Source organism: Xylaria bambusicola, assembly GCF_022495145.1.
Source record: "Xylaria bambusicola strain CBS 139988 unplaced genomic scaffold F5B22scaffold_15, whole genome shotgun sequence".
Lineage (NCBI taxonomy): Eukaryota > Fungi > Ascomycota > Sordariomycetes > Xylariales > Xylariaceae > Xylaria > Xylaria bambusicola.
Genome location: NW_025953568.1, coordinates 248,836 through 276,712, shown reverse-complemented (window position 1 = coordinate 276,712; position 27,877 = coordinate 248,836). Strand labels below are relative to the sequence as shown.

The window sequence follows — 27,877 nt, the reverse complement described above, 5'->3', positions numbered from 1 at the left end:
AAAAATACCAAATACAGGATGAACAGCCGCCTCAAGCTCACGAATAACAAGCCTTCGTTCAATCGACACCTGATTACTAAGATAATCTTGCTTCAAAGATGCCCGAGTTACACTAGCTTCCCCCATCGCGGCCCCATATCCCATCTTCTTCAGTACCCACCGCCTGCGGGTCGGATTCAAAAGCTTACTTAGTTGGTTTAACGCCAACAATACAGTAAGGATGCGGAAAGCGTGTGGCTCATTGGGACGAATGTGTCACTCGAGGCTCCGATGCAGGGGTGGTCATTCCAAGGGCGATCTGCCGAACGAAATTTCTTTTCCCGCCTGGTTCATAAGCACGTTTGATAATAAAAACCGCAACTTCGGCCACCGTCCATCTCACCCTTTAGCCCGATATAGGTCCCAAGCGCGGAGTCATTGATTCCTCTTACTTAGTATATGAAGAGCTGAAAGGACTAATCAAGTCGTTCGTCTCCATCTCGACTTAACATTCCCGTTGTGAATGACTTTCCCATCTATTATAGTTGGGCCTTCTTGTTTCTAGATACGATATCGTCATCAATAATTCAGAAAGAAAAAGGTGTATCGTGAAACAATAAGAACTCTCATTTGGACCTTCATCATTGAGTGAAAGTGAAGTGTTCGGCATACTCCCGTAATTCAGCCTCCGTTTGATGAGAAAGTCCTGATACAGCTACCGTTCCGAGCACGAACTCATGGCTTCAGATACGGACAAGAGGTCGACCTCTTCCACTACTCCGAGCTCCAGCGATGGGGAGTTGCGGATAGACATTGAGAAGCAAGAGTCTAGGAATGCTTCGATACATGGGCAGCCGCGGGCCCAGGGTGAGGCGGTATCAAAGGGCAAAGAAGAAGACGATCAATGGGAGGTAGAGCCGGAGCCGGATTTTATCGACCCCAATGCAAGCGGTGCTGTCGGCACGTTGGGGCGGGTGCTTAGCCGGATCTCGACCAACGCGAGTCGGAACCCCGGACCACCGCCGGACGGAGGAAAGACAGCCTGGCTGATGGGTAAGCAAGACCGGTCTTCTATATCCTATTTTGAGGCAAGATCTTGTCATACCCAATCTGTTGCGTGCTAACAGCAAAAACATAGCCTTCTGTGGACATTTGGTCGTAATGAACACATGGGGTTACATAAACTCATTCGGTATCTTCCAAACATACTACGCGGACACTCTAGGGCGGCCTCCCTCCGATATCTCTTGGATCGGCAGCATAACGGTGTGGCTGACCTTCTTCATTGGAGCTTTTTCGGGTCGTCTCGTTGATGCTGGCTTTCTGCGACCCGTCCTGGTCGTCGGGGCTACCTTTCTCCTTCTCGGCATCTTCACCACGTCTGCCGCTACACAATACTGGCAAATCCTCATTGCTCAAGGTCTGACTACGGGGATCGGGTGCGGGTTTCTGTTCTGCGCGGCAATCACAACAGTCTCGACGTATTTTAGCAAAAAACGCTCTTTCGCCATCGGCATCGCCGCATCCGGCAGTGTCACAGGCGGTCTGGTCTTTCCCGCTATGGCCCGCCAGCTTCTACCGCAGATCGGGTTTGGGTGGACGATCCGCTCCATGGGTCTCGTCACGGTTGTTTCAATGATTGTCGTAGTAACGTGTATGCGGTCGCGCGTTCCCCCGCGACGCACGGGCTCCCTAGTTGAATTGGCCGCATTTCGGGAGCTCGAGTATACCTTTTACGCATTTGGGACATTTTTCAACTTCTGGGGCATCTACTTCCCCGTATACTACATCAGCGCGTATAGTCGCGATCCTAAATTTGTTCACCCCTCGCTCTCATACGTTGATTCCCTCAATTTGGTCCTGATTCTGAACGGCGTCAGTATCGTCGGCCGGTTGCTGCCGAATCACCTTGCTGACCGCTGGGGTCCTCTCAATCTTCTTGGACCTTTCTCTTTATTGGGTGGCATTCTGAATTTCGTATGGATGGTCATCGATACACCTGCAAAGGTATACGTTTGGGCTGCGTTTTATGGAATCTCGGCAGGAGGTGTTCAGAGCTTGTTTCCGGCAGGATGCAGCTCGTTGACGACGGATCCGCGAAAGCAAGGGACCCGTATAGGCATGATATTCACAATTGTCAGTTTCGCCACGCTGTCGGGAAATCCAATCTCTGGAGCCATCATTACTGCTAATGGTGGAAGATATGTCGGTGCTCAAGCCTTTGCCGGAACCATTTTGTTGCTCGGCACGGCCTTCATATTTGCAGCAAGGGTTGCAAGAATGCGAAGAACAGGCTCAGGGTGGGCAGTGAAAATTTGAAAGGCCGTGTGAGATTTAGAGGCTCCAGGCTTCCCCTATTGAGGTAGCGTACCATTTCCGATGGAAGAACGGAGCATAAAAAGAGATAGATATGTCTTAATTGATTAATACCACCGGAACTCCTGTGCGTCCCTTCCGTGGCCTGGCTTCGTGTGTCATCTATTCTGGCTAGACTTCAAGAAATAATAGTGTCGGTAGGTGCTCCAATGCGTAGAGGTGGGTTCAAATGGATGGTTGCAATGTTTGCTGTCCCCAATCAAAGCCATTAGCAAATATCACATTGCAGCACGCTGATCTCTCGTAAGCCTGGGTCATAGTGTTCTCCATGCTGTCTATGCTGTCGCTCTCTAAGTCATGCTGCCTTGGCAGGGGTGTCCTTAACATTCAGTCGGTCCGTAGTAATACAATTATGTGGTGACAGCTGAAAAGGTTACTGTTTTCGGCATCGCTAAGACACAGAGTGCGGAGGTGGCTGATTCCCGTGGTCAAGAGGAGATACCAGAAGAGTCAATGGTTCATCCGGTGTGCGGCAGAAGATAAGATGGCCAAGTACAAATCCACCACGTGTGTGATTGGGATATGGACGGACCCTGAAGGGTCGCACATGAGTTACACTTGCTTCCTCATCCAGCCACTGGCGAGTAACCTATTCAAGAAATCCTACTATTAGAAATACTACATAATACACCTCCTCAAGCACCTCTTTGGCAAGAGCCTTAGAATCTGGGTTTTCCCTTGCTTAACACGAAAAGCTCCACAGCCATACACATCTTAATAGGGTTTTAGGGTTTCGATTGAAGAGATTATAGATAACGATGGCTGAATTTCTGATCACCGACGAGTCTTTAACTAGTGTCGAAGGGAAGGTAGTTATTGTTACAGGTGCGACGGCGGCTCCGAGATTTCATGAGAGCCGTGAACAGTAAACTTACACAAAGCTCTACGCAGGTGGTTCCTCGGGAATTGGGCTATCGACAGTACAACTCCTCCTCTCTCTGGGTGCATCCGTGGTCGGCGCTGATTTGCACGAACCCCTAGAGGGCGCCGTGAGCTCGGCACGATTCACATTCAATCAGGCCGATGTATCGAAATGGCAGGATTTGGTCGGGCTCTTCAAGAAGGCCATACAGCTCCACGGCCGGGTTGACCACGTGCTTTCCAATGCCGGTGTTGGACCACGAACCAACTACATCAACGGAATCGAGCTTGACGAGAATGGAGATCCGAAAGAGCCAACCAGCCTTGTGCCCGATGTCAATCTCAAAGGCGCGATTAACACGGCAACCCTCGCCATCCATTACATCCGCAAGAACCCAAGTGGTGGTAGCATTGTCGTCACCAGCTCTGCAACGGGCCTACATCGTTTCCGAGGTGTGGATTACAGTGAGTGTCTCCCATCACCTTCTGATCCGTATCGAAAGAGGGCAGATTCGTCAGACTCGCGTACCAGCAAGCAAGTTTGAAATGATGAGACTAACGGTTGACAGCGGTATCGAAGCATGGCACTATTGGATTAATACGCGGCCTGCATACAGCACTGGCAGCGCAGGATATCCCTGTGCGCATCAATGGCTTAGTACCTCACTGGACAGCATCGGGCATAGTCCAAGAAGAGCTATTCAAAGAACTGGGGATCTACACGCAGCCAGCGAGCGCGGTCGCGCGTGCGGCCGTGAAGCTGTTCGCTGATGAATCGCGCCGCGGGCAGCTCATCCACGTTGATCATGGGGTGTATAAAGAAGTTGACGAGACCCTCTTGCAAGTCTATGAGACGTTCCAGCACGAGGAGTCAACGGGCGGCGACGAAGGGATCGCCCTGCTAGCAGCGCGCTTGAACTGGTTCACAGATGCAAAATAAAGAGAACGCAACGCAACGTACGGGGATTGAGGCGGTGAACAGGGAAATGTTGTAGGTGCCTGACCTGCATCTTTCAACGCAGGCAGAGGGGATCATCAGATCATCAGAATCACAATACCTACAAAGGACATTACAGTAGGTACCTGGCACCTGTTGTTGGGGCGGTCTTTGGTGCTAATCAAAGCGCTAGCCTTAGCAGCCTTAGGTAAGAGCCACACCAAAACTTAGCGTGGTCAGTGGGTAACTACATACCTAGGTACCTGGTAGGTCAGTACCTAGGTATGTACTTAGGTAGTTGCCAACATATATCAAGGGCTTAAGAAAGACTGCGAGGTTTAGGAAGTGCGTATGACGATGAGCATGAACGATGAGCATAATTCTGAATACGGAAGCAGCTCATGTGCAATAGTAATCACTTCAATTGTCCGAATTTTTCATGTCGATAGCTCTGCACCCACCTACGCTACCTAGGTACCTTGGGTCCTGCCTACCTACTTACCTACGGTAGGTACCTACCTAGGTAGTGTTAAGGCATCTATCTGACTGCCAGCCCAAGTTATCATCCTCTCCAACATTTCAACGTCCACACATGCCTCGATTCACTCGTCAATTGATAGCTCGTCCACTAACTGGAACATTCCAAACTCGTCAATTGTTTATTCAACTTCCATCCAGCGTCTAATCAACATTTGTCGACTACTTGTTCGGCATATGTTCGACTATCCGCAGACTCCTCAACGCGAAAGACTTGATTATATAGCAGTATTTGGTTATGTCCAGAATTAAGAAATCGTTCGATGCCACCACTGGCCAGGTATTCACTCAATGGGATTTTTCCGGCCCTCGTGGCATGCCTGGCCCCTGGAACCACCGACTTAGTCGTATGCTATATAGTTTCGAACCTCCCCAGCCCAAACCTGAGCCTCCAGCACCGCTCGTCGACATATGTGTAGAATTTGTCGTGAAACACATCGATCAAGTAAGAACGGAACATCTTCAGCAACTCCCAGTTCATGGTAAGTATGATATCCTCACCTCATCAGATGTAGTTGCTGACACTCGATGGTTGGAGTCATAAATAGAATATGGGAGCGCATAAAGCAATATAACTGGATATCCTTGGAAACTTGGAAACTCCTGGCTACGATGCTGGCACCAAATTGTAGACCCACAGAGGACATCTGTCCCCTCCTGGTAAACCATTATATGGTTGTGGCCAAGATACAGCCCCTCGCAGCATTCATAGAGCCCTTGAATTCTCCTACATTTGACTTTTTAACACACCTTACCATTGCTAGCAATGTTCCCGGTAGCGCCGCCGAGCTGTTACAACTGGTCCAGCTAAAGAATTTGGCTATACTGGAGTTCATACAAGTTGATACGACACCAGAAGCGCGTGGTTTCTTACATATAATGGACCAACTAACGGACTCGGTTTTGCGAGAATGGTCCACAACGCCGGGCGCCTTCCCGCTGCTCAGGGTAATGAGGATTTGGGGAAATGGTTGCACCACAAGACACTCCCTCCGTTATATTAGCGCGTTTCCATCCCTTGTTCTGTATGATGTGGCTGGAGAACAGCACGACTGGCATTTTACGGACCACTCCGTCTGGAGAGGACGACATGGAACCTGGAAACATCATCATTTTGAGATAAATCTACATACTCACGGGTGGCTTTTGGACCGCGCTCTCATTCGTGATCCAAGAAAGTTGAGTCCTGCCCCATTCGCCCGAAACAACCCCTCATTAAATCAACAGGAAATTATAAGCTCATAATTTAAAGTATTTTCTAACCAAGTATATAATAGAAGGACGTCTCCTGGAATTAGCTCCACCATTAAAAATTACTTTTACGGCGATCAATGCTGGGGTTTTCTCATGTATGGTTATATCGGAAGACTGCTATCCAACCGAGACCTTAGCTCGCAAGGACTGGTCCTTGGTGAAACTGCACTCGGCCTCGGAAAATTGTCTCTTCCACCCCGGCCTATCGTCAACGTCACCCTCGGACCAATGGGAAGCGACTGTAGTAAACTAACTAGGTTCACTAAAAACGACGACCTCGCCCGAAACTTTGCGACCCAGATCACATTTGTGCGGTATATCCATGCTGAGAGACAACAGGAAGCAGCGAAAACGACGCCGGCCACAAGTAAGGCGTTCAAGAGGCCGTCTTCTCCTCAGGCTGCACCGGATAAGATACGGGCTAAAAAGCGGCTAGAAACCTCGAGTCTTCTTGATTCTTTCAGCAAAGGGTAACCATTCGTGTGAAAAACGAGAGATGTCTCAGGGTGGAATAACCGATTGGAATGGACATTATGTCTAGTTCTCTTATACCTAAGCAGAACCTCTACTAGGCATCGTAAAGAGTAAGAGATATTTTGAATAAGGGTGTTTAACACGAATTCGTGAAATATATTGTAACAACGACAGTAATATCACTGGTTTGACTCCTATGATCTACCGCGTGTGACCAATACCACCGCTCTAAGACATCTAATGATCCTTTGTAGATGTATAAGAAATAATACTGAGAACCCATTAATCTCATAGTCGATCAGCTTTAAAAGGAGCCCGGACCTTCAGTAGAGTGCATATAGTAGACCCATCAGGTCAAGAGACATTTAAAACTATAAATATGCTCAAATCCGTAGAGGATCTTAATTCTTGGCCCTTCTTAGTCTACGAAGATGGCTACACTTCTCTATCATTGGGATACTAATGGATATAAAACACGTTATGCTTCTCATCCTCACAATGCAACGCCAAAACCAGGAAACGCTATATACATGATGAATAGGGAAAGACAGTAGTAGACATCGTCGTTCAAGCTTTATAGCATGGGCTTCAGGTCTTCAGCGACGTGGAATGGGGCCTCGGTCTTGCTCTTGATCTCATCCACAGTGACACCATCCGCGATTTCCACGAGGGTGAGGCCATGGGCGAAGTCAACATCAAACACGCCCTAAAGAGCAAGGTTAGACGAAAGATACGGTACTGAGTCAGCAGATTGAACACTTACCAGCTCCGTGATGATTCTTGACACACAAGCGCGACCCGTCAAAGGGAAGGCGCACTGCTTGACGATCTTGGGGTTTCCCTTCTTATCTGTGTGCTCCATGGTGACGACGACCTTGGTAGCGCTGGGGTTGCTGACCAGATCCATAGCACCACCGAAGCCCTTCACCTTACCGGGCAGCATCCAATTGGCCAGATCACCAGTGGCGCTGACCTGCATGGCGCCGAGGATGGTGAGGTTGATGCGGCCGCTACGAATCATACCGAAACTCTCCTCGCTGCCGAAGACAGCAGCACCTGGGCGCAGAGTCACTGTCTCCTTGCCGGCGTTGATGAGGTCGGGATCTTCCTCGCCCTGCTTGGGGTAAGGGCCGAGGCCGAGAATACCGTTCTCGGACTGGAGTTGGACTTCGACCTCAGGGCCGACGAATCCAGGGGCAAGCATGGGCATGCCGATACCAAGGTTGGCGTACATGCCATTCTTGAATTCCTTGGCGGCTCTCCGGACGATGCGCTCTCTCTTGGCAGCTGTGTCACCTGAGCCAAGGATCTTCTTAGAGTCGGCGTCGTTTTCATCCTTCGCCCAAGTATACTTTTCGATGTTCTTCGGGGTGGTACTCTGGATCACTCTCTTCACGTAGATACCCGGGAGGTGGACAGCCTCAGGGGCGATCTCGCCAGGCTCGACGATATGCTCAGCCTCGACGATGGTCATCTTGGCATTGCGTCCCATAGCACCGTTGAAGTTGTTGGCAGCAAGACGGAACTGGCAGTTGCCGAGTTTGTCAGCCTTGTAAGCCTTGACAAAGGCATAATCTCCTTTGATACTGTGCTCCAGGAGGTACGACTTTCCGTCGAATACTTTGACATCTTTCGGGTAAGAAAACTGATCCGGTGTGCCGTCACTCTTATTTCGCAAAGGGAGATCGCCTGTCTGTACCACTGTTCCAAAGGCCGCAGGTGTGTAGAAAGCTGGGACACCCTTACCACCAGCAGCGCACCGCTCGGCCAGGGTGCCTTGAGGAGTAAGCTCAAGTTCGACTTCACCCGTCAAGTACATGGTCTCGAATGTCTTGTTTTCGCCAATATAACTAGCAATCATTTTCTTAACTTGCTTTGTCTTCAAGAGCTGGCCCAAGCCGGAGGTGTCAGTTCCTGCATTGTTTGAAACGGCCGTGAGACCGGTTATCTCGGGCTTTTTCAAAACTTCGTTGATTAGAGTGTCAGGCACGCCGCAAAGACCAAATCCACCGCAGAGAACGGTTGAGTTAGGCTTCATATCCTTGAGAGCTTCCGAGGCCGAGGGGTAGACCTTATTTATTTCAGCCCTACGTGAAGTGGCAGAAAAGGCCCTAGCCATAACTCGAACATGCTACATGGAGAAATAGTCAGCGTATGCCAAGCATAGCCATGCAATAGGGATTACTTACATTAGAGCCATGACGAGAGTAGGCTCTCAGAGTCCGCATACATACTGCTGCCGACGGCATGGTGAGGCGGGCTCTTGCGAGGAATTAGCTTTAAATGCACGGCTCCGTGGGTATCTGCCGCTTCACGATGTGGGGAGGAGCTCGTCTCCGATCATTCAAAGCTACCTAACAGAATGGGAAGCAAAGCAGTGCAATCGCGCAAAACATGTAATCCGTGCTCTCGCGGCGATTTCAATCAAACCAAGTAAAATAACTAGGTTGAGAGAATTCTCAAGGAAGACAACGTTCTGACAACGTTTTGAATGTCCGATGCGTTCGCTCAAAAGAGCGCCGGTACAATTCCGAGTCACGGGTGTTGTTCTCGGCTATGAGACGACGCTCCACTGAGCACCCATGGCCCGTCTCAAGCTCCAGCTTGTTCTGTCTCTCCAATGAGAGGGACTGGTTCCTGGCGGTCTGGTGCGGAGCTGGGGAAGGTGGATCGTCTCCAGACTTCTTTGAACAAAATCCGTCGGAAAATAGCGGCAAATGGAGAGGTTTGGCCAGTCAGGCTAGGATAATCATTTACGCATTGTATCGGCATCACCTGTGGGAGGCACATTGATGACCGCGGGGTTAAGCGCGGCTCAGCTTGAACTAAAGCTGAAGGAATACATACTGATACCCTGGCGACTTTAGGCAGGAAGACAATACCTATGTAAGTATGAATCACGCTTTGTGCCAGTTGACCTAATTGACCAGCATGCTTTGTTATTTTCGCCTTCGAGAATAACATCACAGATCACAGGTGCCCGTTGGTGTGGACATGCATGTAGGAGGTGGTTGGTGCCTCAGACCCGGTAGACGCGATTCTATCGATATAAGAATAGCCCCGGTAAAATTAGGTAGGGTGGGCTGCCCAGCGCGTCAACATCAGGAGCATCTATCGATAAAGCATCGTGATAAGCAGCTTCCAAAAATTTATGGGAAGCGGGACAATCGCAAAGTCGGCGTAGCAAGCCAGCCCCAAATTCATCCCGGTATTCATTGCTGGCGCATATGTAGACAACATTTCTAGCGTTCTTCTTCTTTTCTTCTTTTTTTATCTGGACGTTAATTATATGAAAATGGAATCCAATTCGCCTAAACGACGAAAGTTGGATCATACCAATAGCGGTCCGACTTTCGAAACTGCTACATCATCCTCCATGGGCGTCTCGGGTTCGAGTGCCTTTGTACTAGAAACCGACGAGTTATTGAACGAGGTTAAATTGGACTATTCAAAGGCTTTCGTTGGGCTCGATCAAACCTTGCGCCAATTCAAAGACGCGATCGACGGTCTTGAGCAATATGGCCCCATTCCTGTATGTGACGCGGGAGCGCTGCGGCGCATTGCTGTCGGATTGTATATGTAACACTCGCGGCAGAGTATTTGCTAATTGGTAGCAAAATAGATCAACGAAGCATCAGCAACCTGGGAGAAGACGAACCGTACTGCTATTCCCTACCCTGACCCGAAACCTGCGAAGGACTGCCCCTACAAGGTCGCTTTCGAGAAACCCACCCATATCAACGTCGTAGGGTCCTATACGTCGCGAACCATGGTTAAGTCGCAGTCCAGCTTCGCTGTTGATATGATTGCGGTCATGCCGGCTAGCCTATTCTCGGAGAAGGATTATCGTGACTATCGCTACTTCTACAAGAGGGCCTTCTTTCTAGCCTACATTGCCGATGGCCTACGCAAGAAGTTTTCTGAGCTGGAATTTGTGTACACCAACTTCAATGGCAATGTGCTTCTCCCTATCCTGGTCGCGCGACCACAAGCCCAATCCTCGAAGAACCAAGATTCCGAGACTCAGGGACAGCCGGGAAAGCCGCTCCACTACGAGATCAGGGTCATACCCAACGCACCCGAAGGCTTTTTTCCACTATCGAAGTTATTGGCCACTAGTAGTTCTATTCGCCGCAATGAAACTGGGGAGTCAAAAGATACGAAGTTGCCGACATCTTTCTACAATAGTACTCTCAAGTCAGAGAGTCAATTCATCTCTTACTTGAAGCTCCTTCATCGCGCATCAAATACATGCGCTTCCTTCAAGGATGCCTGTATACTGGGTCGTATCTGGCTACAGCAACGTGGATTCGGTGGTAATGCAGCCGATGGTGGTTTTGGCCACTTCCACTGGGCGGTGCTGATGGCGCTTCTACTTCAAACTGGGGGGAGGAAGGGTGAACCAGTTCTTTCGCCTTCACTGCACGCTTCACAACTGTTCAAGGCCACGTTACAATACCTCGCTTCATCGAATTTACACAAGAAAACCGTGGTTCTCGGGCCAGCCCTGAAAACCCAAGAAGCTATTCGCCAAAATGGACCGGTTCTGTATGATTCGGCCCGAGAGATCAATATCATGTATAACACGACAACTTGGTCTGCTTTCATGCTGAACGAGCACGCTAAATTGTCGCTGACAGCTATCAATGACCCTCAAGTTGACCAGTTTGATTCATTGTTCATCACGAAAGTTAACCAACCGTTGCAGATGTTTGACTTATTCGTTAAAATAAAGATTCTGCCTGGTGGTGCGCGAAACTCACCTGGCGTTCTCGACGGTAGGAGTCCAACAATGGCCGCTGCTGAGGACATATACCGAACAGTGAAAAAGGCGCTTGGCGAGCGAGCCAAATTGATTAATATTCAATTACCCAAGCTATCGACTTGGAAAGTCACACCTTCGTCTGCCAAAACAAAAACAGAGAGTATTCTCGTTGGTATAATGTGTGATCCTGCCAAAGCATCTCAGGGAAGAGAGTTCGGGCCCCTTTACGAGCAGAAAAAGGATGCAGCTAGGTTCCGGGAGTTTTGGGGCGATATTGCTGAGCTTTGGCAGTTCCCTTCCGGCGAGATAGTCGAGTCAGTCAACTGGACCGAATACTCTCCTCTCGGTTATTTTGGCATCTGTCAGGCCATCATTCGTTATATCTTGAAATCGCGACTGGAGTTGACTGATGATGACCTCGAATTCCACGGCCAAGAATTCTCGAATGTGATATCCTTATCTCCTACGGATAAGGCGAGCTTCGATGCTGCAAGGGCCTCCTTCTCAGTATTTGAGAAAGACATACGAGAATTAGAAGACCTGCCTTTATCTGTGAGACAAATCGCGTCGATCGGCTCCGAGACAAGATTTTCATCTTTGCGCTCGCCAATCCCCAACCAACGAAAGCAAGGTGCGACACCAATCGATGTAGTGCTCTCATTTGAAGCATCTGGGAAGTGGCCTGAAAATATTGCCGCGATCCAACGAGCCAAGATAGCACTATTATTACAGATTGGCCGTTCTCTCGAAGAAGCCAAAGATGGAGTCATGACGCATATAGGGCTAGAAGATGCCTCGCGCGAGACCGAGAACTTAGCATTCTTGGATATTATGTATGAAGACGGGTTTTCGTTCCGTCTGCGGGTTCATAGCGACCAAGAGGAGACTCTGCTTGATAGACAAACCAAAGACCAAACACTCGACCGCCACGTCCGGACTGAAGCTGCAGCCCTGCTTTCATCTGCGAGATGGAGAAGCGCAATTCTGCCGCTTCATAACCAGACCATCTCAACATACTGTACCCGTTTCCCCGCATTATCTTCATCGATACGTCTGGCGAAGCACTGGTTCAATGCTCATCGTCTTGGGAACTACTTTAACGAACCACTCATTGAGCTCTTTGTACTACAAGCCTTTTTGCAGCCTCATCCATTCCCAATGCCCTCATCGACATCAACCGGGTTTCTACGGACTCTTCTATTACTTGCATCATACGATTGGAGGGAGGAGCCAATGATTGTTGACCCATCGGATTCCCTGTCTGCCTCGGAACGTCTCGATATCTCAACACGATTGGAAGCTTGGAGGAAAATCGACGCAAATATGAACCGCACGACGCTGTTCGTAGCCACATCCTTCGACGTCACTGGCGTGGCCTACACACAGGGTATTCCCAAGGTCATTGCAACGCGCATGACAACCCTCGCCCGATCCGCTACCAAGGCTGCGAAGGACAAAGGTATTGAACTCGACCCGCGCACGCTCTTCCAATCCGGCCTTCGCGATTACGATGTCATAATACATCTCTCGGCCAAGGCGATCAAAGGCGTGCTTCGAGATGACGGGACCAAGCACTCTCACTTCAAAAATCTCGACGAGAGCGGTAGTTCCGAAGCCCTTCCTCTCTCCGAACCCCCCGTCTCAGCTCTCCTAAGACGTCTAAACTCCGTCTACGCGACGCCGCTTCTCTTCTTCCACGGCGGCCCGGAAGATACAGTAATAGCGGCGTTATGGAACCCGCAGCTGCATAGCCGTGGATTCAGCGCGAATATGCCGTCGTCGTTTAAACCGACGGGTGCGGACTCGGATACGTTTGAGTTGAACCGAGAGGCTGTGCTTGCCGAGATTGCGAGGATCGGCGGAGATATGATTGAGAAGATTGATGTAAAGAGTGGCTAGCAGGAAGAAAATCTTGGAATAGAGTCGGGGCTGTAATTAGAGGAAAGACAGGTGTTGGCATATATAGCAGTACTACTAGGTATTTGAGTACCCGGTGCATCGGTTTTTCTCACAACAGGGAATACTAAAGAATAAATCTGATTGTACATGTCATAGTTGATAAGCCCGTGTTACTTACCTAGGTAGTTTACTTTGGTCTCTGTCAACACCACAAAGAATGGGAAGCGAATTCGTAAGTGTCAACTAACTACCTACTTACAATTACCGTAGTTCCCTCGAGGCGGCCACGAGCCACGAACACAGAATGAAAAGTTTTTTTTTCTAGCTAATAAGGTATAACTAACATGTTTTTTATCTATATAATTTAACGTAAGTTAGGTATATATATATGTTATATACATTCAAAGTGTAAAATACCAGGGAGCGTGATGTTCAATGGGGGGTATACATATAATCAAGCATCTAGAAATGCTAGAGGCGAGGGCAATGCAATAAGAAAGAGCCGATGACCTCTTGTCAACGCCATCACCGTCTCACCATGCAGGGATAAATGTATATATAACAATTTGGAATAAAAACCAAGGGAAGCCAAGCAACCAACCAACCAGACAATGCAATTCTTCGTAACGGCATGAACGCGTACAAAATGGAATAAATGAATTGAATGCGCGCACACACTCATTTAATCCATGTATCCAAAATTTTTGAGACTTCTTACTCATTTTTCGCATGACACATTTACTTTCAACCCATTCTTTAATCCTTGATGAAATCTAAAGAGCCAGGTACTCATCCATGATGGGCACTCAGTCTTCGGGAAACAGCTCCTTGAGATTGCTCGCAAAGACACCGTTCTCGCCATCCCACCGCTTGAAGAACTTGCCAGCCATTGGGACAAGATCCTTGATCTCAGGAGGTAGGACCTCGAGCCCGCCGCGAAGCTCGACGGCCTCGATGCTGCCTTCGGCGATGATGTGGTGATCAGATCCGTCTGTTCCCACCCTGTGCTGCAGTTAGTTTTTCCGCATTCGGTTTCTGTCTCTATACGTGATTGAGGAAGAGAGAGGGGGGAGTAGGATTGGGGGATGATAGATTAAGAGGAGAGCGATCACCTACATGCACCGATAATAAGGCTCACTAACTCCATGCCACGAATCGCGTAATGAAGAGTTCTGGTCCCAATTGGCAATACCTCCTGCACCCTCAGTCGTCCATCCAAGAATAATGCCGTGATAGTCATAACGTTTGTGTTTGAAAACCTGACCGACCCGAAACTTGACGTGGATGCCCGGGGCGAGATCGCTACGCCGCCGTGGTGCACGAGTAGATGCGTCTACACGGCGGATATCTTTGATCTGATCGCGAACCCGTTTCGAGGGAAGCTCCCAACTGCTCTGGCGTCGTGAAGGAGCCGCAAAGGTGTCATACATCGGACAGACATACTTTTCTATCAGCCAGGAGTCCTCCGGGAAGTATTCGTAAAAATATGTCAGCAGATCTCGGACATCCTGCTGCCAATCCCAGCGCACTTCGTCATTGTCGGGAAGAATTGGCACCATCATGATACTGGCCCAAATCATGCTATATAGTGCCGGTTGAAGATTACGCGCCCAGTCTCCTCTATTAAGTTCAATCATGGGGATCAGCTGAGACAGGGGTCGATCGATTGTCCGGAAACTAGTGAATGAGGCCCTGATATTTTGGGCGGTCCTCATGACGATCAGATCAGTTGATGTGGGTGTAAGCATATCATCGTGGCCAGTGTAGATTCCTAGCCTGAAAAGCATATTCTGAATATGATCAATAGGAACTTCCTCGTCTGACCCATACGGGTCAAGAAACATGCTTTGCTGCTGTTCGGCCACATCTGAAGGAAGAGGTGCCCCATCCAAAGATATTCCGGGTGGTGAGAGCACAATAGCATGAACCTGATTAGGTAAAGCGCATGGGTAGGCTTCGAAACCGGACCGCGAAGCCAAAGCTGAATAAATGGCAGCCGAAATGATGGGAAGCGACGTGTGCTGATCATCGCGAAGCGCTCTGCCAATGAGGCAATTACGCAAGTAGCGATAGGTCTCTTCGGTGGGGTCGTTCAAGCCAGTCATGTTATTGGCGTGTAACCACCGAGCAAGAGCAGTCGCCTTTTCCCGGGTGGTGGCTTGGTCTAAATCGGGATTGGCAGCGCGAAAGCGAGAGGAAATGTCGTCGAGAAGCTCACAAATCTACAGGAAACATTGTCGAATTAGCCAGTTGCCTTGCGTTATCGCGAGTAAGGCCGAAGGCAGCGTACCTCATCCAAGTCGCCTTCATTATCGTGAAGCATGAACATGTCGAATGCACCAAGTGCGCGCTCTAATCTCATGCCACCATTCAGTCTTTCAACATTGGAGGGGTTCTGGTCGAAACGCCGACCGGTGTATTTTTGATATTTAGCCCATTCTTCGATGGCGAGTCCTCGATGAATGCTATCCAGAACTGTGCAAGAATAGTACCTAGAGTAGGGGTCAGTATACAGCGCCGATGGATGCGCACGTGCAACAACAGAATATGAGACGGCCAGTGGCATGGATGAAGAGAGTATTACTGACCGTCTAGCCAGGACATCTTCAGCAGATTCGTCTATGCGACATTGCGTTAGGAGGTAATCCTTTGCATCATAGCCATATTGACAGATTTGCTCGGTCTTCTCAAGACGTGACACGCGCGAGGCCACAATCCCATCAATGAGGTTGGCGATGCGGCTGTTGCGCCTCAGGCGCAAAAGATATAGGGATTTCCAATCGACGTCATGCAGATTGCCGTGCACCTTGTCGTGAAAGCGATGCTCGGCCTGCCAATACCTGAAAGCGGTCTGGCAGTAGTACTTCCATAACAGAGGCTCGTGCGCAATGTTACAAAATCGGCGAGAGACGAGTGCAAAGGCGGTCAGAGTCTGCTCGGGTGCGAGGTAGTGAAGAATATGGTGAATCAGCTCGTCGGGGAGGGACTCAAACGAAGGCATGACAACGGACGACGGTGGAAAAGGCAGGGGATATGTCTATGTCGTCAGAGCAATGCTCAATCAATTGCCATCTGCCGAGTAGTGTCGGTTCGGGGAGGTAATTCGTTCAATATACACAGGTGACAAGAAGGCAGATGAGAAAGAAGGGTGAGATTGTATGAAAAGAGAGGGGAGGTACTACTAGTAAGGTTGTGGGTGGGGGGAATATCGACAGGTGAGTACACATACAACTCGCCTCTTGGATTATGGTGTTCGTGCGGGATACAGCCGACGACGACGACTAAGACGAAGACGAAGGCGACGACAACGACGACTATAGACTGACTACATGAATATGGCGGCTGTACTACAACGGCGAAGAACTCGGGGTGTGGAGGATTACTAGTCTTAAATGGACGGAATCAGGAGACCACTCAGAGACAGCCCAGACAGACCAGACAGACCAGACAGACCAGACGGACCAGACACACGGCTGGCGACAAATGATGGAACAGTAATGCGATTTGGACCGCCTCTGATACGTCGGGGTCTGGTCGGGCGAGGGCCGATGCAGGTGCAGACCACGGCAAGCTGGCAAATGAGGATCGGGCTTGCCCTCGCCCCATCGACCTCACCTTACCAAAACGGACATGGGACAAGCAGCCTTCGTCATTGTTTGACTGTTTGACTGTTTGACTGTTTGACCGTTACGACCGTCGAGATGATGATGAGTTAGTGAGTGGTTGATTGAATATGAATACCTAGTATGTATTTTCTTCATTACATAGCACTTTACCTACATCGTACTGGGAGTGGTGGGGTACAGAGAGAGCTACTGTACGATGCCAGTCATGAACATGGCGTAAGTACCGGTAGAGCACACTAGACACAGACCGACTTGCTGTAGGTTATTACTAAGGTCAGAATTTAGATGTCTTTAGTACTGTTTCGGCCGGCTTAGGTCTGTTTAGAGGGACCTCCCGGCAGTGATTGATCGACTCAAACTTGTCCGGTACAGTAGATCGGAAGCTACCGAGGCTAGGTAGGTCATTATGACATTATGATACTATGTATTGACGACCGGTGAAGCATATTGCATGTGAGAACCGCGAGAAGGAAAACACAGGACAAAAAAAAGGGAAGACGCCGCAGTATCCGAAGAATTTATTCAGTCCTCTAGTTCGGGTCATAACATAGGTACTGTATACACCTGCCTCCTACTTATGGATAGACATGTATATACCTACATACTGGAGAGATATATGTCCTTCAGTGACCAAAAACCACCATGGCAGACCTAGGTAGGTACATACATAGACAAAGGCTCAGTACCTACGAAGTATAGTCACACACTTACCCGGTGGAGTTGGATTTCCCTCAACAAGTTCATCAAGATGCGACTTGCAACATCGGTTTACAAAATTATTTTTAGAACATCCATATGTGTGTTGATGAAGCTAATTTGGCATTGAAGAACCTACTCTAGCAGTCCTCTAGATACCTGGTAGCGCGTAACTACTATGTACCTAGATAGGTAGTGAATAGATGCTGTAGGTACCTAAGTAGGTTTTATGAAACACCCAAGTAGGTTCGTACCTCCATCCTCGGCTCTGCTGGGCCATCAAGGGTCCATGCTTATCGCTTATCTAATACAAAGAGGGTACTTAGGTACTCGCTAGCGAAGGTGGGTGCCGGCTGTAAGCTGCCGTACCTACCCACTGAGGCAAGTAAGTAAACAAATGCTTGCCCAAACGCGTCTTGTTGCTTCACACAGCCTTGAGAGAGCAAATCAACAATCCTCATCTTCAGCCATACCACAACATTTACTACCAAGCCAGAATTCAAGTCGCTGCCGCTTTTCACTCCCATCACACTGCGTACCTCATACCAACTCCTACCAATGCAGCCCTCAATCCGCTACAATCTCACTGGATATTAGCAGCAGTCCTCCCCTCTGCCCTGACCATCCAACTGCAGCTGCGCTTCTATTCTGCACCCTGCCACAATGGACACCCCGAGGACCAACGTGGGTGATGCCACCTACCTCGGTCGCCAACCCCCCGACTTCGATCTGACTCTAGAGCCCTCCTTTCACGCACCCTCCAAAGACAACGACCTCGTACAGCAGCTGCGCAATGGACGCGCCGCCAACCTCAGAACCCCTCGCGGGAGCCGTGCCCCCTTCGGCGACAGGCGCAACCTCCCAGCCGGCCTCGGCGGCTCCGAATTCACACCTATGCTCAAGTCTGCCACCCGGAATAGCGCCCGAAAACGCGGCAAGGAGAACACGAACGGCCTGACCACACCCGCGCTAGGCAAGATCAACGAGGACATGGACATGACCAACGTACCCGTCGAGTCTTCCCTCTTTGGGCCCTCCCGCAACTTGTCATATGTGGATGCCACACCATTACCAGAAGCCGACGCCAGCAGCACCGCGTCTACCCCCTTAGTGCTGCCCACACGCCGTGGCGGGAACCAGGGCCCGCTGCAGGACGGAAATCAACTATCACTTCGCGAGCAAGAGAAGGTCATCGATAAGATCAAAAATGAGAATTTCGGCTTGAAGCTCAAGATCCACTTCCTTGAGGAGAATTTGAGGAAGACGGGCCCGGGTTTTGGCGAAGCTGCTCTGAAAGAAAACACCGATCTCAAAGTCGACAAGGTCACCATGCAGAGGGAGCTATCCAAGTACAAGAAATACTTGGCATCTGCCGAGAAGGACCTCGAAACGTATCAGCAGCAAATCTTGGACATTCAACAGCGAGCCAAGAAAAAGTATGCCGATCAAGCCCAAATGGAAGAGAATGATGCTCTAAAACAGCGCCTGGAAGACAGAGAGGCCCGCATCGAGAGCCTCCAGCGACACCTGCAAGAAAGGGAAACAAATGACGACGATGAGGCTGGCCAGCTTCGCGACAGGATCGAGGATCTAGAGACGGATCTTCGTGCAAGAGATATGGAGATCAACGAGCACGAAGACGAGATAGAAAATCTTAGGCAACAATTGGAGCAACAGACTCAGAACGACGGCCATGCCAACAGGTTACAGAGCGAAATCAGCGACTTAGAATCCAGTTTACGCGCCAAAGAAGACGAAGTTGGTAATCTTCGACAACAATTGGCACAACGGTCTCAAGACGAAGGCTTTGCCAACAGGTTACGGGGTGAAGTTAGCGATCTAGAATCCAGTTTGCGCGCCAAGGAAGATGAGGTTGATAATCTTCGACAACAGTTGGCGCAACGGTCCCAAAACGAAGGCTACGTCACCCAATTACATGGCAAAATCAACAACCTGGAAGCCGATCTTCGCGCCAAAGACCAAGGTGTTAAAGTATATCAAGTTAAGATATCCGAATTAGAATCAAATTTACAAGAAACAGAGGAAAAGTGGAGGACTACTCGAGCCGAATTTGAGGCCCTCCAGCAGCAACGACACACACAGGACGATCGCCAAATCAGTCAGTTACATAGCAAAATCAGCGTCCTGGAATCCAATTTGCGCTCCAGAGATCATGGTGTTAAAGAACATCAAATCAAGATAGCCAGGCTAGAGTCGGATTTGCAAGAAATGGAAGAGAAGTGGAAGACTTCTCAGGCCAAAGTCGAGGTCCTTCAGCAACAACGACAGTCGCAAGACGACCGCCAGATCAATCAGCTGCGTGATGAGATCAGCCGGTTGGAAGCCGACCTTCGCGCAAAGGATCATGAGGCCGAAGATCGTGAAGATGAAATAGACGAACTCAACCGGGAGATCGAACAAACTAAGGCTACTGTACGCGAAAAGGATCATGAAGTCGGGCTGCGTGAAGACGAGATAGATGAGCTCAAGGCAAAACTCGAAAAGCTAGCGACCAGTGTACGCGCACAGGTCAAAGAACGCCAAGATATGATAGATGAGTGGAAGACAAAATCCGAAACAGCGGAAAGCAGGTTGAAAACCATTGAGAAAAGGGCTGCCGAATCAGAAATAAGTAGCCAATCACGCGAGGAGCAAGCAAAGGATACGATAAAGTCGCTCGAGGGCAACATCCGTCGCCTTCAGCAGCAATTAGACGAAAGAAATGACCGGTTACAAAAAGCCATCGACGTCGAAGGCGCTCTGTCAGGGAAGGAAAAGCAACTGCGAGATGCCCTGGACAGCGAGGTAGAACGCCATAAAAGTGAGGAAGCTCTCCTCAGCCTCCAAATCGAAACCCTTAAGCGTGATCTTGAGGCTCGACAAGCCGCGTTGACTAGTCTCCGCGGTACATTAGACAGTGAAACTGAGCGAAACAGCAGTGAGGAGGCTACGCTCAGGCGGCAGATTGAAGGCCTTCGGCGCGATCTTTTATCACAGTCGCAGGATTCTAATGCCCTCCATACTGAGACAGAGAGGCATAAGGGTGAAGAAGCCGCGCTTAGACAGCAGATCAACAGGCTTGAGCGCGATCTTGCATCGCAATCACAGGATTCCAACGCCCTCTATACTGAGAGAGAAAGACACAGGAGTGAAGAAGCCGCGCTCAAACAGCAGATCAACAGGCTTGAGCGAGATTTTGAGTCTCAACAGTCAACATTATCAAAACTTCACCGTGAGATTTCGACCCTTCAGGATGAACTTCTTCAGCGTGAACTTGAGAGCAACGAACAGGCAGAGAAGATCGAGGCTCTAGAGGATGAAGTCGAGGTCCTGCAGGCCACGCTCGATGAGGAATCGGAAGACGCAAGCAAGAGGTTACGAGAGGCTGATGAGCTATGTCAGGAGCTCCGGCGTCAATTAGAGCTTGCCAAACGCGACCAGGTGTCACGAGTTGATCGCCTGGACCAGTTGGAAGAGGCCAACAAAGTTGTTATATCACTGAGTCAACAGTTAGACACGGCCAGAAAAGACCTCGACACGACTAGAAAAGAGCTAGATTACGGTAAAGCAAACAATAAAGAGCTTCGCCAAACACTCGACCGACTACGTAAGGAACGCGACACATACAAAACGTCAGTCGCGAAATTGGAAGCTGGCTGTGAAACACTCGACCGAATACGTAAGGAACGCGATGCGTACAGAGCATCAGCCGCGAAATTGGAGGTCGACTGTGAACGGTTGAAGAAGGGAGCGCAAGATGCCTTGGCTTGGATTCAGGCCAGAAACGCAGAAAACCTAATCTCACCTCGTTCTGGTCCCACTAAGACGGCACACATCCAATACGGTGACTTCCAGATGGATATAGTAGACAAAGAAGATCACGAAGCTGTCATTCGTGCCGCCGACTTGGCCCAGCGGCGACATGAGAAGGAGCTGCGTGGCATGAATTTGCAGATCGAGTGGATCAAAGCACTCTGGGAGCGCGAATCAAAGCTGCGCCATGATGGTGCCTTTGCCAAGAAGTACCTTCAATTACGATTAGACATTGCGGATGCCTGGTAAGTGGCTTTGCCCTATCCCATTATTATTGCCCCCTTTCCCCCCTCGCTAGCATTATCGACAATTATACTAACACTCTTGATAGCAACAAGGCAGATTTGCGTGTCCTCAACCAGATTCATCGAGAGCTTGGTCTTAAATCAACAAAGGAGCTGTTGCTACAGAGACAGAAGAACCACAAGCCTCCTAACAAGCTCAAGGTCTTCGTAGCCGTCATCAAGGCCGTAGCCCGCATGCGCGTCGAGGCGCAGAAATGGGCCGCCCATAAGAAGACGCGGCAACGACTCGTCGCGCAGATTGAGAAGCAGAAGCAAGAGGCGTGTGCATGAGCAGGAAGCGTCGTTATTTTCTTAGCGGTTTGAGTTGCATGTTACTGGAGTATGAATGGATGGATGGGATACGATTTGGGCTGGCGTTGGAAAGACTCAATGGTTTTTGATTTGGGAGAGGGGCGCATCATTTACTGGCAGGTTGGGCACTGAAAACAAGGTACCTATAACTTAACTCCATAAGCAGGAGAGGGAGCAGATACCAAATATGATTTCGTAGTACAAGCGTTGCTTGCGCGTCAAATTCGATTACAAAGAATGGAAATATCCAATTGCTTCTCTATCTTGTGCTCAGAATGCTACAATTCCATGATTTGTAATCTCCAGGAGAGCAGTGGTTGAAATGGTTTCAATGTTAGTCACCGTCACTTTTGTTTTTCCGCTTCTAGTTCTTTTAAATGATCACGACCTAAACGTGATCAGATCACTAAGTCCTCATATCAGATATTTTCAATCCCCTACTATGCGCAGTTCATGCGTAGAGTGCCTAGGTAGATAGGAATTTGGATACAGCCATTCATCAGTCCGTGGTATCTACAGTATTATATAGCCGAGCATGTAATTCCATATCCGTTTTTCCGTAAATGCATTTGAAGACTGCCATGCATGACTCACTCACTCAACTCCCTTGAGCACCTCTCTTCTTCTCAGACACTAAAAAAGCAGTGCTGATCCTCTTGAGTCTCATTACCACACTCAGATAATCCTACTTATATTTGATATAGGCTATTATACCTTGCCAGCAGGAAAAATACAATTTCTCTAATTGAACAAACTAGGTAGTGTTATTATGGCGTTGCAATGGGCATTCAAAGGGACAGTTGGCACGAATGCGGGTCGAAGGGCTACTGATGTGTACACGTACACATGTAAATACCTACTAGAAATCACCATAGACGGTGTCGGTATCTAGGTTCGTATTGTCGCCTATCAACACTTTAAATCTGCATTGAATTAGCTGGGTAGATATAAATATATAAAGAGAAAGAGAGAATGTAGATAAACCTGTAAGACAGATATGTGTTTCGGAGATATATAATGCCTCGTCTTCCAAGGCAGGTGGGTAGATAGACTAGCTATCTACATTTCGAAGCAAGCCCTTCCTCATCTAAGCTCCCAGGAATCAGATTAAGCAAAATCAGGGGAAGAGAATAAGAGAGGAGAGGAAACGGAGTCGACAAATCGAATGAAAAATGTTCAGTCTCACTCAATTGTCCAATCTGGCTATGAAAAACCAACAACCAAGAACATGGAATCTCTCAACTTACGTTTCACATCCAAGCCTGTCAAAGGATATATGAGATCAGATGGCACGAAGTCGGGAAAGACAACGAATGTATAATAAATACAACCGCCATAACAAATCATCCGTCCATAAAACCATACCTAATGGATATAAACAATAATATATATAAACCAGCGAAGCTCATTTGAAATTAATGCTATTAAGGGCTCAAGATATCTACCTATCGGCAAGTAGCGCGCCAAAGAACGTACCCTAGGTAGATAGGGATATAATATATTCGCTTCTCAATACATCAATCAATACAGCGAGCCGACCCCGACACTCCGATTGCAGTGATTCCAGAAAAGAATGCCTATCCATCCATTTATCATCATCATCGTCATCTCATCAAAGTTGGCCACGAATAATAGTAATAATAGCACCTCACGTAGGACATTATGCTGGTACGTGTGAGTGAGCCAACCCCAACGACCCTAGACTGTGGGACACTAACGCCACCCTTCAACCGTTTGTCGGTCGGATAAAATCACTACAAACCACCCTGATAATGATCACATCACTGAACTCGAGATGATTCATGATTCCTCCACTATCCTTCACATGACAAACAACAAATTGGTGTCTAGTCGAGCAATGTCAACATATGATAGCCCTTCAAATACCTTTACGCCCGGTTACTTACTAAGTGGGTGACTGCAGGACAGTTGGGGCTTCTGTGTATATCGAGTAGCCAATTCGTCGCGGATACTATTAAGAAGCTGTACGTAGCTCTGCTGAGGTTTCTTCTTGAGTGCTGTGATAAAAGCCCACGACATGGCGCCAGTGGCCTGAGACGCGATTGTAGCATCCGCCCTATGCAATTGTTAGCCCTGTGAGCAGATATGATTTAAAGCCCGATAACGGCAATGGCGTGATGGGGGGCGGAGAGCCAACGTAACACGTCGCCCTAGATGCAAAGTCGCGGCTTGTGTAGCTGCGAGCTTGCATCCAAGGCGTAAAAAAAAAAATCTATCTATTTACATATTCTCATGCCCCGAGATAAACATATGTCCTTCCCTTGGCCCATGGTATTGCAAAGCCCATATGGGCAGGTCATGTACAGCATGTATAGGAGGCTGAGGTATTAAAGGTGCGGTATCTAATAACGATGTGGGCTGCTGGAGTGTAGGAAAGGGGTATACGAACGAGGTTTGATCGTCTTTGCTACCAGAGAGCATAATGACGTCTGCGGCTGATGTTTTGGTGGCCAGGGCTCGGTTATGAGCATCCTCACCACCAGTGGCCTTCTTAAAGAAGCCCATGATATTGTTGGCAACGCCGCCAAGATCACCCTGGCTATAGGAAGATATAACACCGAGTAGACCTTGACCAGCTTCCTTGGCCAAATTGGGCTCTTTGAGAACGCCTTGCGTCGAGTATATGTAAGGCAGATCGAGGGCTGTGCCAGAGTGACATGAATCGAAAATAGCTGTTAAGCGTACGCCGGCCTGTAAAGGACGAACCATGATTCTGTGCATCTCGTCGTCGGTTATGTGGCCGACCTGACGGAAATCTACAGGGTAAATCACTTCATCGTAGCCATCGGGTTCGTCGCCATCCAGGTCCTTTGTCTGCCCGCCGTGACCTAAAAAAGATGTTAATGAAACAAACGCTAGCAGGCTGTGTAACGGGTCGAGGCGCACCTGAATAATGGAAAAAGAGCGAGTCATTGGGTCGCGCATCCTTGACTAACCAATGCATTGCTCGGAGAAGATTCTGTTTCGTAGGCTGGCTCATGGGATTCTGCTGATCGTCGGTCAAAATGACCATGTCTTCTCGCTTGTAGCCATAATGTTCAACTAGATAATTCGACATATTCCGCACATCGTTGATACAACCCCTTAATTGGCCCCGTTGGCCAAAATAGTTTATACCGATAAGAAGCGCTTTTCTCCGACCGGTGCAGTTACTATACTGGAAAGCATAGTTCTGGGGAGCCCCATGCCCAAAATGTTGTGGGCCGGCGGGAGGAGGAGGAGGAGCGCCGTAGTTGCCGTGATTGTACGAATTCGAGTTCACCGATGGTGCCATCGCTAAGTGAGAAGCTTGTTAGCTTTTGACATTGCATTGTGCGACATGATGCTCTATTTCTTACGCATTCGACCATATTGGCTCGGAGGGTTGCTGTATCCGCCATGGTGCTGGGATGGTCCCTGTCGCGACGATCAATAACAGTTCATGGTACAAACATGATGCGAAAGAGCACACACCTGATTATAATAAGGCTGTGGAGGCGCCTGGCTGTAACCGCCGTACTGCTGAGGCTGCGCTTGTTGAGGGTACCCGTTGTACCCCTGGGGTGGACTAGCAGCATGTTAGTCGCGACATGTCGAAAAAAAGAAAACGCGTATAACGGCGGGACAGTCGTACGGAGGCTGATAATAGTTCCCGTGGTGTTGCTGTTGCTGCTGCGGCGGAGCGTATCCTCCAGGATAACTATAGTAGGACATATCCAAGGGCAAGACCGAAGGTTATGTAAGGCGGATTGAAGATGATGGGCTCCTGTCGTGGCCAGCAAACAACACGAACGGGCGGCGCAAGTTAGTATCGGAGAAGAGCTGGCGTGCGTGCGTGCCGGAGGTATCGCGTGTGCGAGGCGGCGGCTCGACAGCAGTGATGGATGGTGGGGGCAAGTGTTCGGATTTCGGCCTATCGGGGCGTCGGGAAGGATTCGACGTGGACTTGGACTTAACCTCAGCCGCGGGTTCAGTCAAATGTTCTAGACTTGGATAGGCTGCGAGAACGAGGAGATATATATCTCTCAGCGTCGATGCGAGGGTCTGCGGAGAGGGCGATAAGAGCCAAGAGGTACCGAAGCTCCCTGCAAGCGATAAGAGTGATAATCAATCAGTGTTTATATCCCGAGCATCTGATGGGAGAGGTGACGAGAGAGGCCATGTTGAGAAGCAAGGTTCAAGAGGCTGGAGGCTAGGCCGCTCGCCAAGACACAAGACACGATAGCATGCGCACAATGTACTCGGGACAACGTACACTGCCCGGTGCTGTGGTGTCATAGCGTAAGCCATAAGCGCTGTGTGCGCTGGGCAGGCGCTGGGCAGGGCCAGCGAACCGCCATAAGAGCCATGTTGCGTCGAGGTCTACTACCTCTCGCTTAGATGCAGATGTACCCTATACATTGCAACCCTGACTGACAGTGCAGATGGGAGCCCAGGATTGGAGCCCAGATGAGAGATGGGAGATGGGAGATGGGCAGGCAGGTGAACGGATACCTAGGATACCTACCTAGGTAGTATGTAAGAAGACGATCGCGCGCAGGGTGGGGGAGTTGTTCAAGAAACACAGCCCTTTGCTAAAGTTAATCCATCCAAGGTGGCAGCAGTCCTCACCTGCAGAGAATGAAGCGATCGAAGCGAACGAAGCGAATGAACCTACACAAACTAGGAAGATACTCTGCGCTCGCTCTGCAAGGGCGCGGAGAAATTGCTAAAAGAGACGATGGCTAACTGAGGCTGTGTGATGAACCTGTCTGGAGGTAGTGTAGGTACAGATATTTCGTGGTCTGAGATGTGCACTAGGAATCTCCGAGGTTGCAGGGTCAGATATGACCTCAGTTGTAGTACATATGTAGGTAGCAGATAGGTAAGTACCTACCTAGGTAATGTATGTACTAAAGTAGGTAGCCCGTAGGGCTTGAAAGCGGGACCGGCTAGTGTACATAATAATGTGCTTACAGTAAGTACCTACCTGGTAGGCAGATACATATGTACATAGGTAAGGATGTACATAGTAGCCACGGACTGCAGTGGTTTGACGGTTGATGACGACGTCTTCTTGTCTTCTTCGCACAGTAGGTACTTGGTCGGTAGGTACCCATGTCGTGATGTGTACGCCGGTCCACACTTACTTAGTGTACCTACAGTTGAGGTCACCAGTTGCGAGGTTCGAAGCGCACACCAGTTCTGACCAGAGAAGGGTTTGAAAAGGGACTGAGAAGAGGAACCAATGACAACACCATCTCTACCCATGTCTGCCATGTCTTCCATGTCTTCTTCCCCCAGTAGAATCCTAAGAGACAACCCCAGTTCCGCCCCGTCCCAATCCTGGTTCTGATCCTGGGAGCCCCTCTAGTTCAGCTTGGGTTTAGTGTACCAAATTTCGATCTATACATGCAAAGTACTCGCCAATGTTCAGTTCAATGAGTTCATAGATGCCCTCATTCTCTTGGATAGACGAGATGGTTAGTCAATTGTAGGTAGGTAGGTAGGTAGGTAGAATGGATAGTGGTAAGGTGTGCATGTTACGTGTTGTCACACGTTACCATTAACCACGTAACATAGCTAGATGGTTGGCGGTATGGCCAATACCTATCAGACCTACCTATCAGTCCTATCTGTCCTACATGCGAGGTGCACTAATGTTGGAAGGTCTCCTCTCGTGTTACTAATATGGAGCCATCTATGTCAAGACGCATGCCGACTTACCCCTACATACCTACTGTAGGTAGTGCTTCAAAAGTATTCACGTTTCATGTCAGGGTTTGTATTCTGACTCCATACACCAAGGCCTATCTCCTTCCGCGGAGTTCAAGAATCCATCAGACAACGGGAGCTTTGTTATTGTAGACGTGGGTATTAGCTATATGTGCAATGTGATATTCAGTAATATATCAAAACTACATATTACATAGTACACTACCTAAGTCAGGACCCTTGAAAAGTACTAACAAATCCACACACACACATACACTACACACCGTAAGTACATCTTCCTGGGAGCATTACTTATAATTTGAGAAATAGCCAATGATATTGCTAGCAAGGCCCATGTCCAAACGCTATC

General features: G+C 49.0%; 8 protein-coding genes across 8 annotated transcripts; 5 read left to right on the top strand and 3 right to left on the bottom strand.

Annotated features, from left to right (window-relative positions):
• Positions 1-430: 430 nt before the first annotated feature.
• F5B22DRAFT_97531 (riboflavin transporter MCH5) lies at positions 431-2,409 on the top strand. The gene is made up of 2 exons (XM_047980749.1): positions 431-1,032; positions 1,118-2,409. The coding sequence occupies exons 1-2, from the start codon at positions 717-719 to the stop codon at positions 2,296-2,298; spliced, it is 1,497 nt and encodes a 498-aa protein (XP_047831857.1). The 5' UTR covers positions 431-716; the 3' UTR covers positions 2,299-2,409.
• A 489-nt stretch (positions 2,410-2,898) lies between these two features.
• F5B22DRAFT_97533 (putative 15-hydroxyprostaglandin dehydrogenase) lies at positions 2,899-4,721 on the top strand. The gene is made up of 4 exons (XM_047980750.1): positions 2,899-3,180; positions 3,247-3,681; positions 3,786-4,291; positions 4,347-4,721. Exons 1-3 carry the CDS (start codon positions 3,114-3,116, stop codon positions 4,154-4,156), a joined length of 873 nt encoding a protein of 290 aa, XP_047831856.1. The 5' UTR covers positions 2,899-3,113; the 3' UTR covers positions 4,157-4,291; positions 4,347-4,721.
• A 1-nt stretch (position 4,722) lies between these two features.
• F5B22DRAFT_97406 (uncharacterized protein) lies at positions 4,723-6,627 on the top strand. Its single transcript, XM_047980747.1, has 3 exons — positions 4,723-5,172; positions 5,229-5,868; positions 5,968-6,627. The coding sequence occupies exons 1-3, from the start codon at positions 4,929-4,931 to the stop codon at positions 6,416-6,418; spliced, it is 1,335 nt and encodes a 444-aa protein (XP_047831855.1). The 5' UTR covers positions 4,723-4,928; the 3' UTR covers positions 6,419-6,627.
• Positions 6,628-6,851: 224 nt separating this feature from the next.
• F5B22DRAFT_97361 (coenzyme A transferase) lies at positions 6,852-8,838 on the bottom strand. The gene is made up of 3 exons (XM_047980745.1): positions 8,608-8,838; positions 7,182-8,549; positions 6,852-7,124 (listed from the first exon to the last, which is right to left on the bottom strand). The coding sequence occupies exons 1-3, from the start codon at positions 8,665-8,667 to the stop codon at positions 6,993-6,995; spliced, it is 1,560 nt and encodes a 519-aa protein (XP_047831854.1). The 5' UTR covers positions 8,668-8,838; the 3' UTR covers positions 6,852-6,992.
• Positions 8,839-9,568: 730 nt separating this feature from the next.
• F5B22DRAFT_97383 (Nrap protein) lies at positions 9,569-13,309 on the top strand. The gene is made up of 2 exons (XM_047980746.1): positions 9,569-9,950; positions 10,041-13,309. The coding sequence occupies exons 1-2, from the start codon at positions 9,708-9,710 to the stop codon at positions 13,080-13,082; spliced, it is 3,285 nt and encodes a 1,094-aa protein (XP_047831853.1). The 5' UTR covers positions 9,569-9,707; the 3' UTR covers positions 13,083-13,309.
• Positions 13,310-13,485: 176 nt separating this feature from the next.
• F5B22DRAFT_97411 (uncharacterized protein) lies at positions 13,486-16,278 on the bottom strand. The gene is made up of 4 exons (XM_047980748.1): positions 15,671-16,278; positions 15,373-15,574; positions 14,199-15,304; positions 13,486-14,084 (listed from the first exon to the last, which is right to left on the bottom strand). The coding sequence occupies exons 1-4, from the start codon at positions 16,081-16,083 to the stop codon at positions 13,889-13,891; spliced, it is 1,917 nt and encodes a 638-aa protein (XP_047831852.1). The 5' UTR covers positions 16,084-16,278; the 3' UTR covers positions 13,486-13,888.
• Positions 16,279-17,810: 1,532 nt separating this feature from the next.
• On the top strand, positions 17,811-22,075 carry F5B22DRAFT_602196 (uncharacterized protein). Its single transcript, XM_047974658.1, has 2 exons — positions 17,811-21,462; positions 21,549-22,075. The coding sequence occupies exons 1-2, from the start codon at positions 18,068-18,070 to the stop codon at positions 21,790-21,792; spliced, it is 3,639 nt and encodes a 1,212-aa protein (XP_047831851.1). The 5' UTR covers positions 17,811-18,067; the 3' UTR covers positions 21,793-22,075.
• A 1,128-nt stretch (positions 22,076-23,203) lies between these two features.
• On the bottom strand, positions 23,204-25,898 carry F5B22DRAFT_602192 (peptidase C14). The gene is made up of 6 exons (XM_047974657.1): positions 25,288-25,898; positions 25,173-25,230; positions 24,721-25,110; positions 24,224-24,662; positions 23,721-23,890; positions 23,204-23,660 (listed from the first exon to the last, which is right to left on the bottom strand). Exons 2-6 carry the CDS (start codon positions 25,174-25,176, stop codon positions 23,635-23,637), a joined length of 1,029 nt encoding a protein of 342 aa, XP_047831850.1. The 5' UTR covers positions 25,177-25,230; positions 25,288-25,898; the 3' UTR covers positions 23,204-23,634.
• Positions 25,899-27,877: the final 1,979 nt, after the last annotated feature.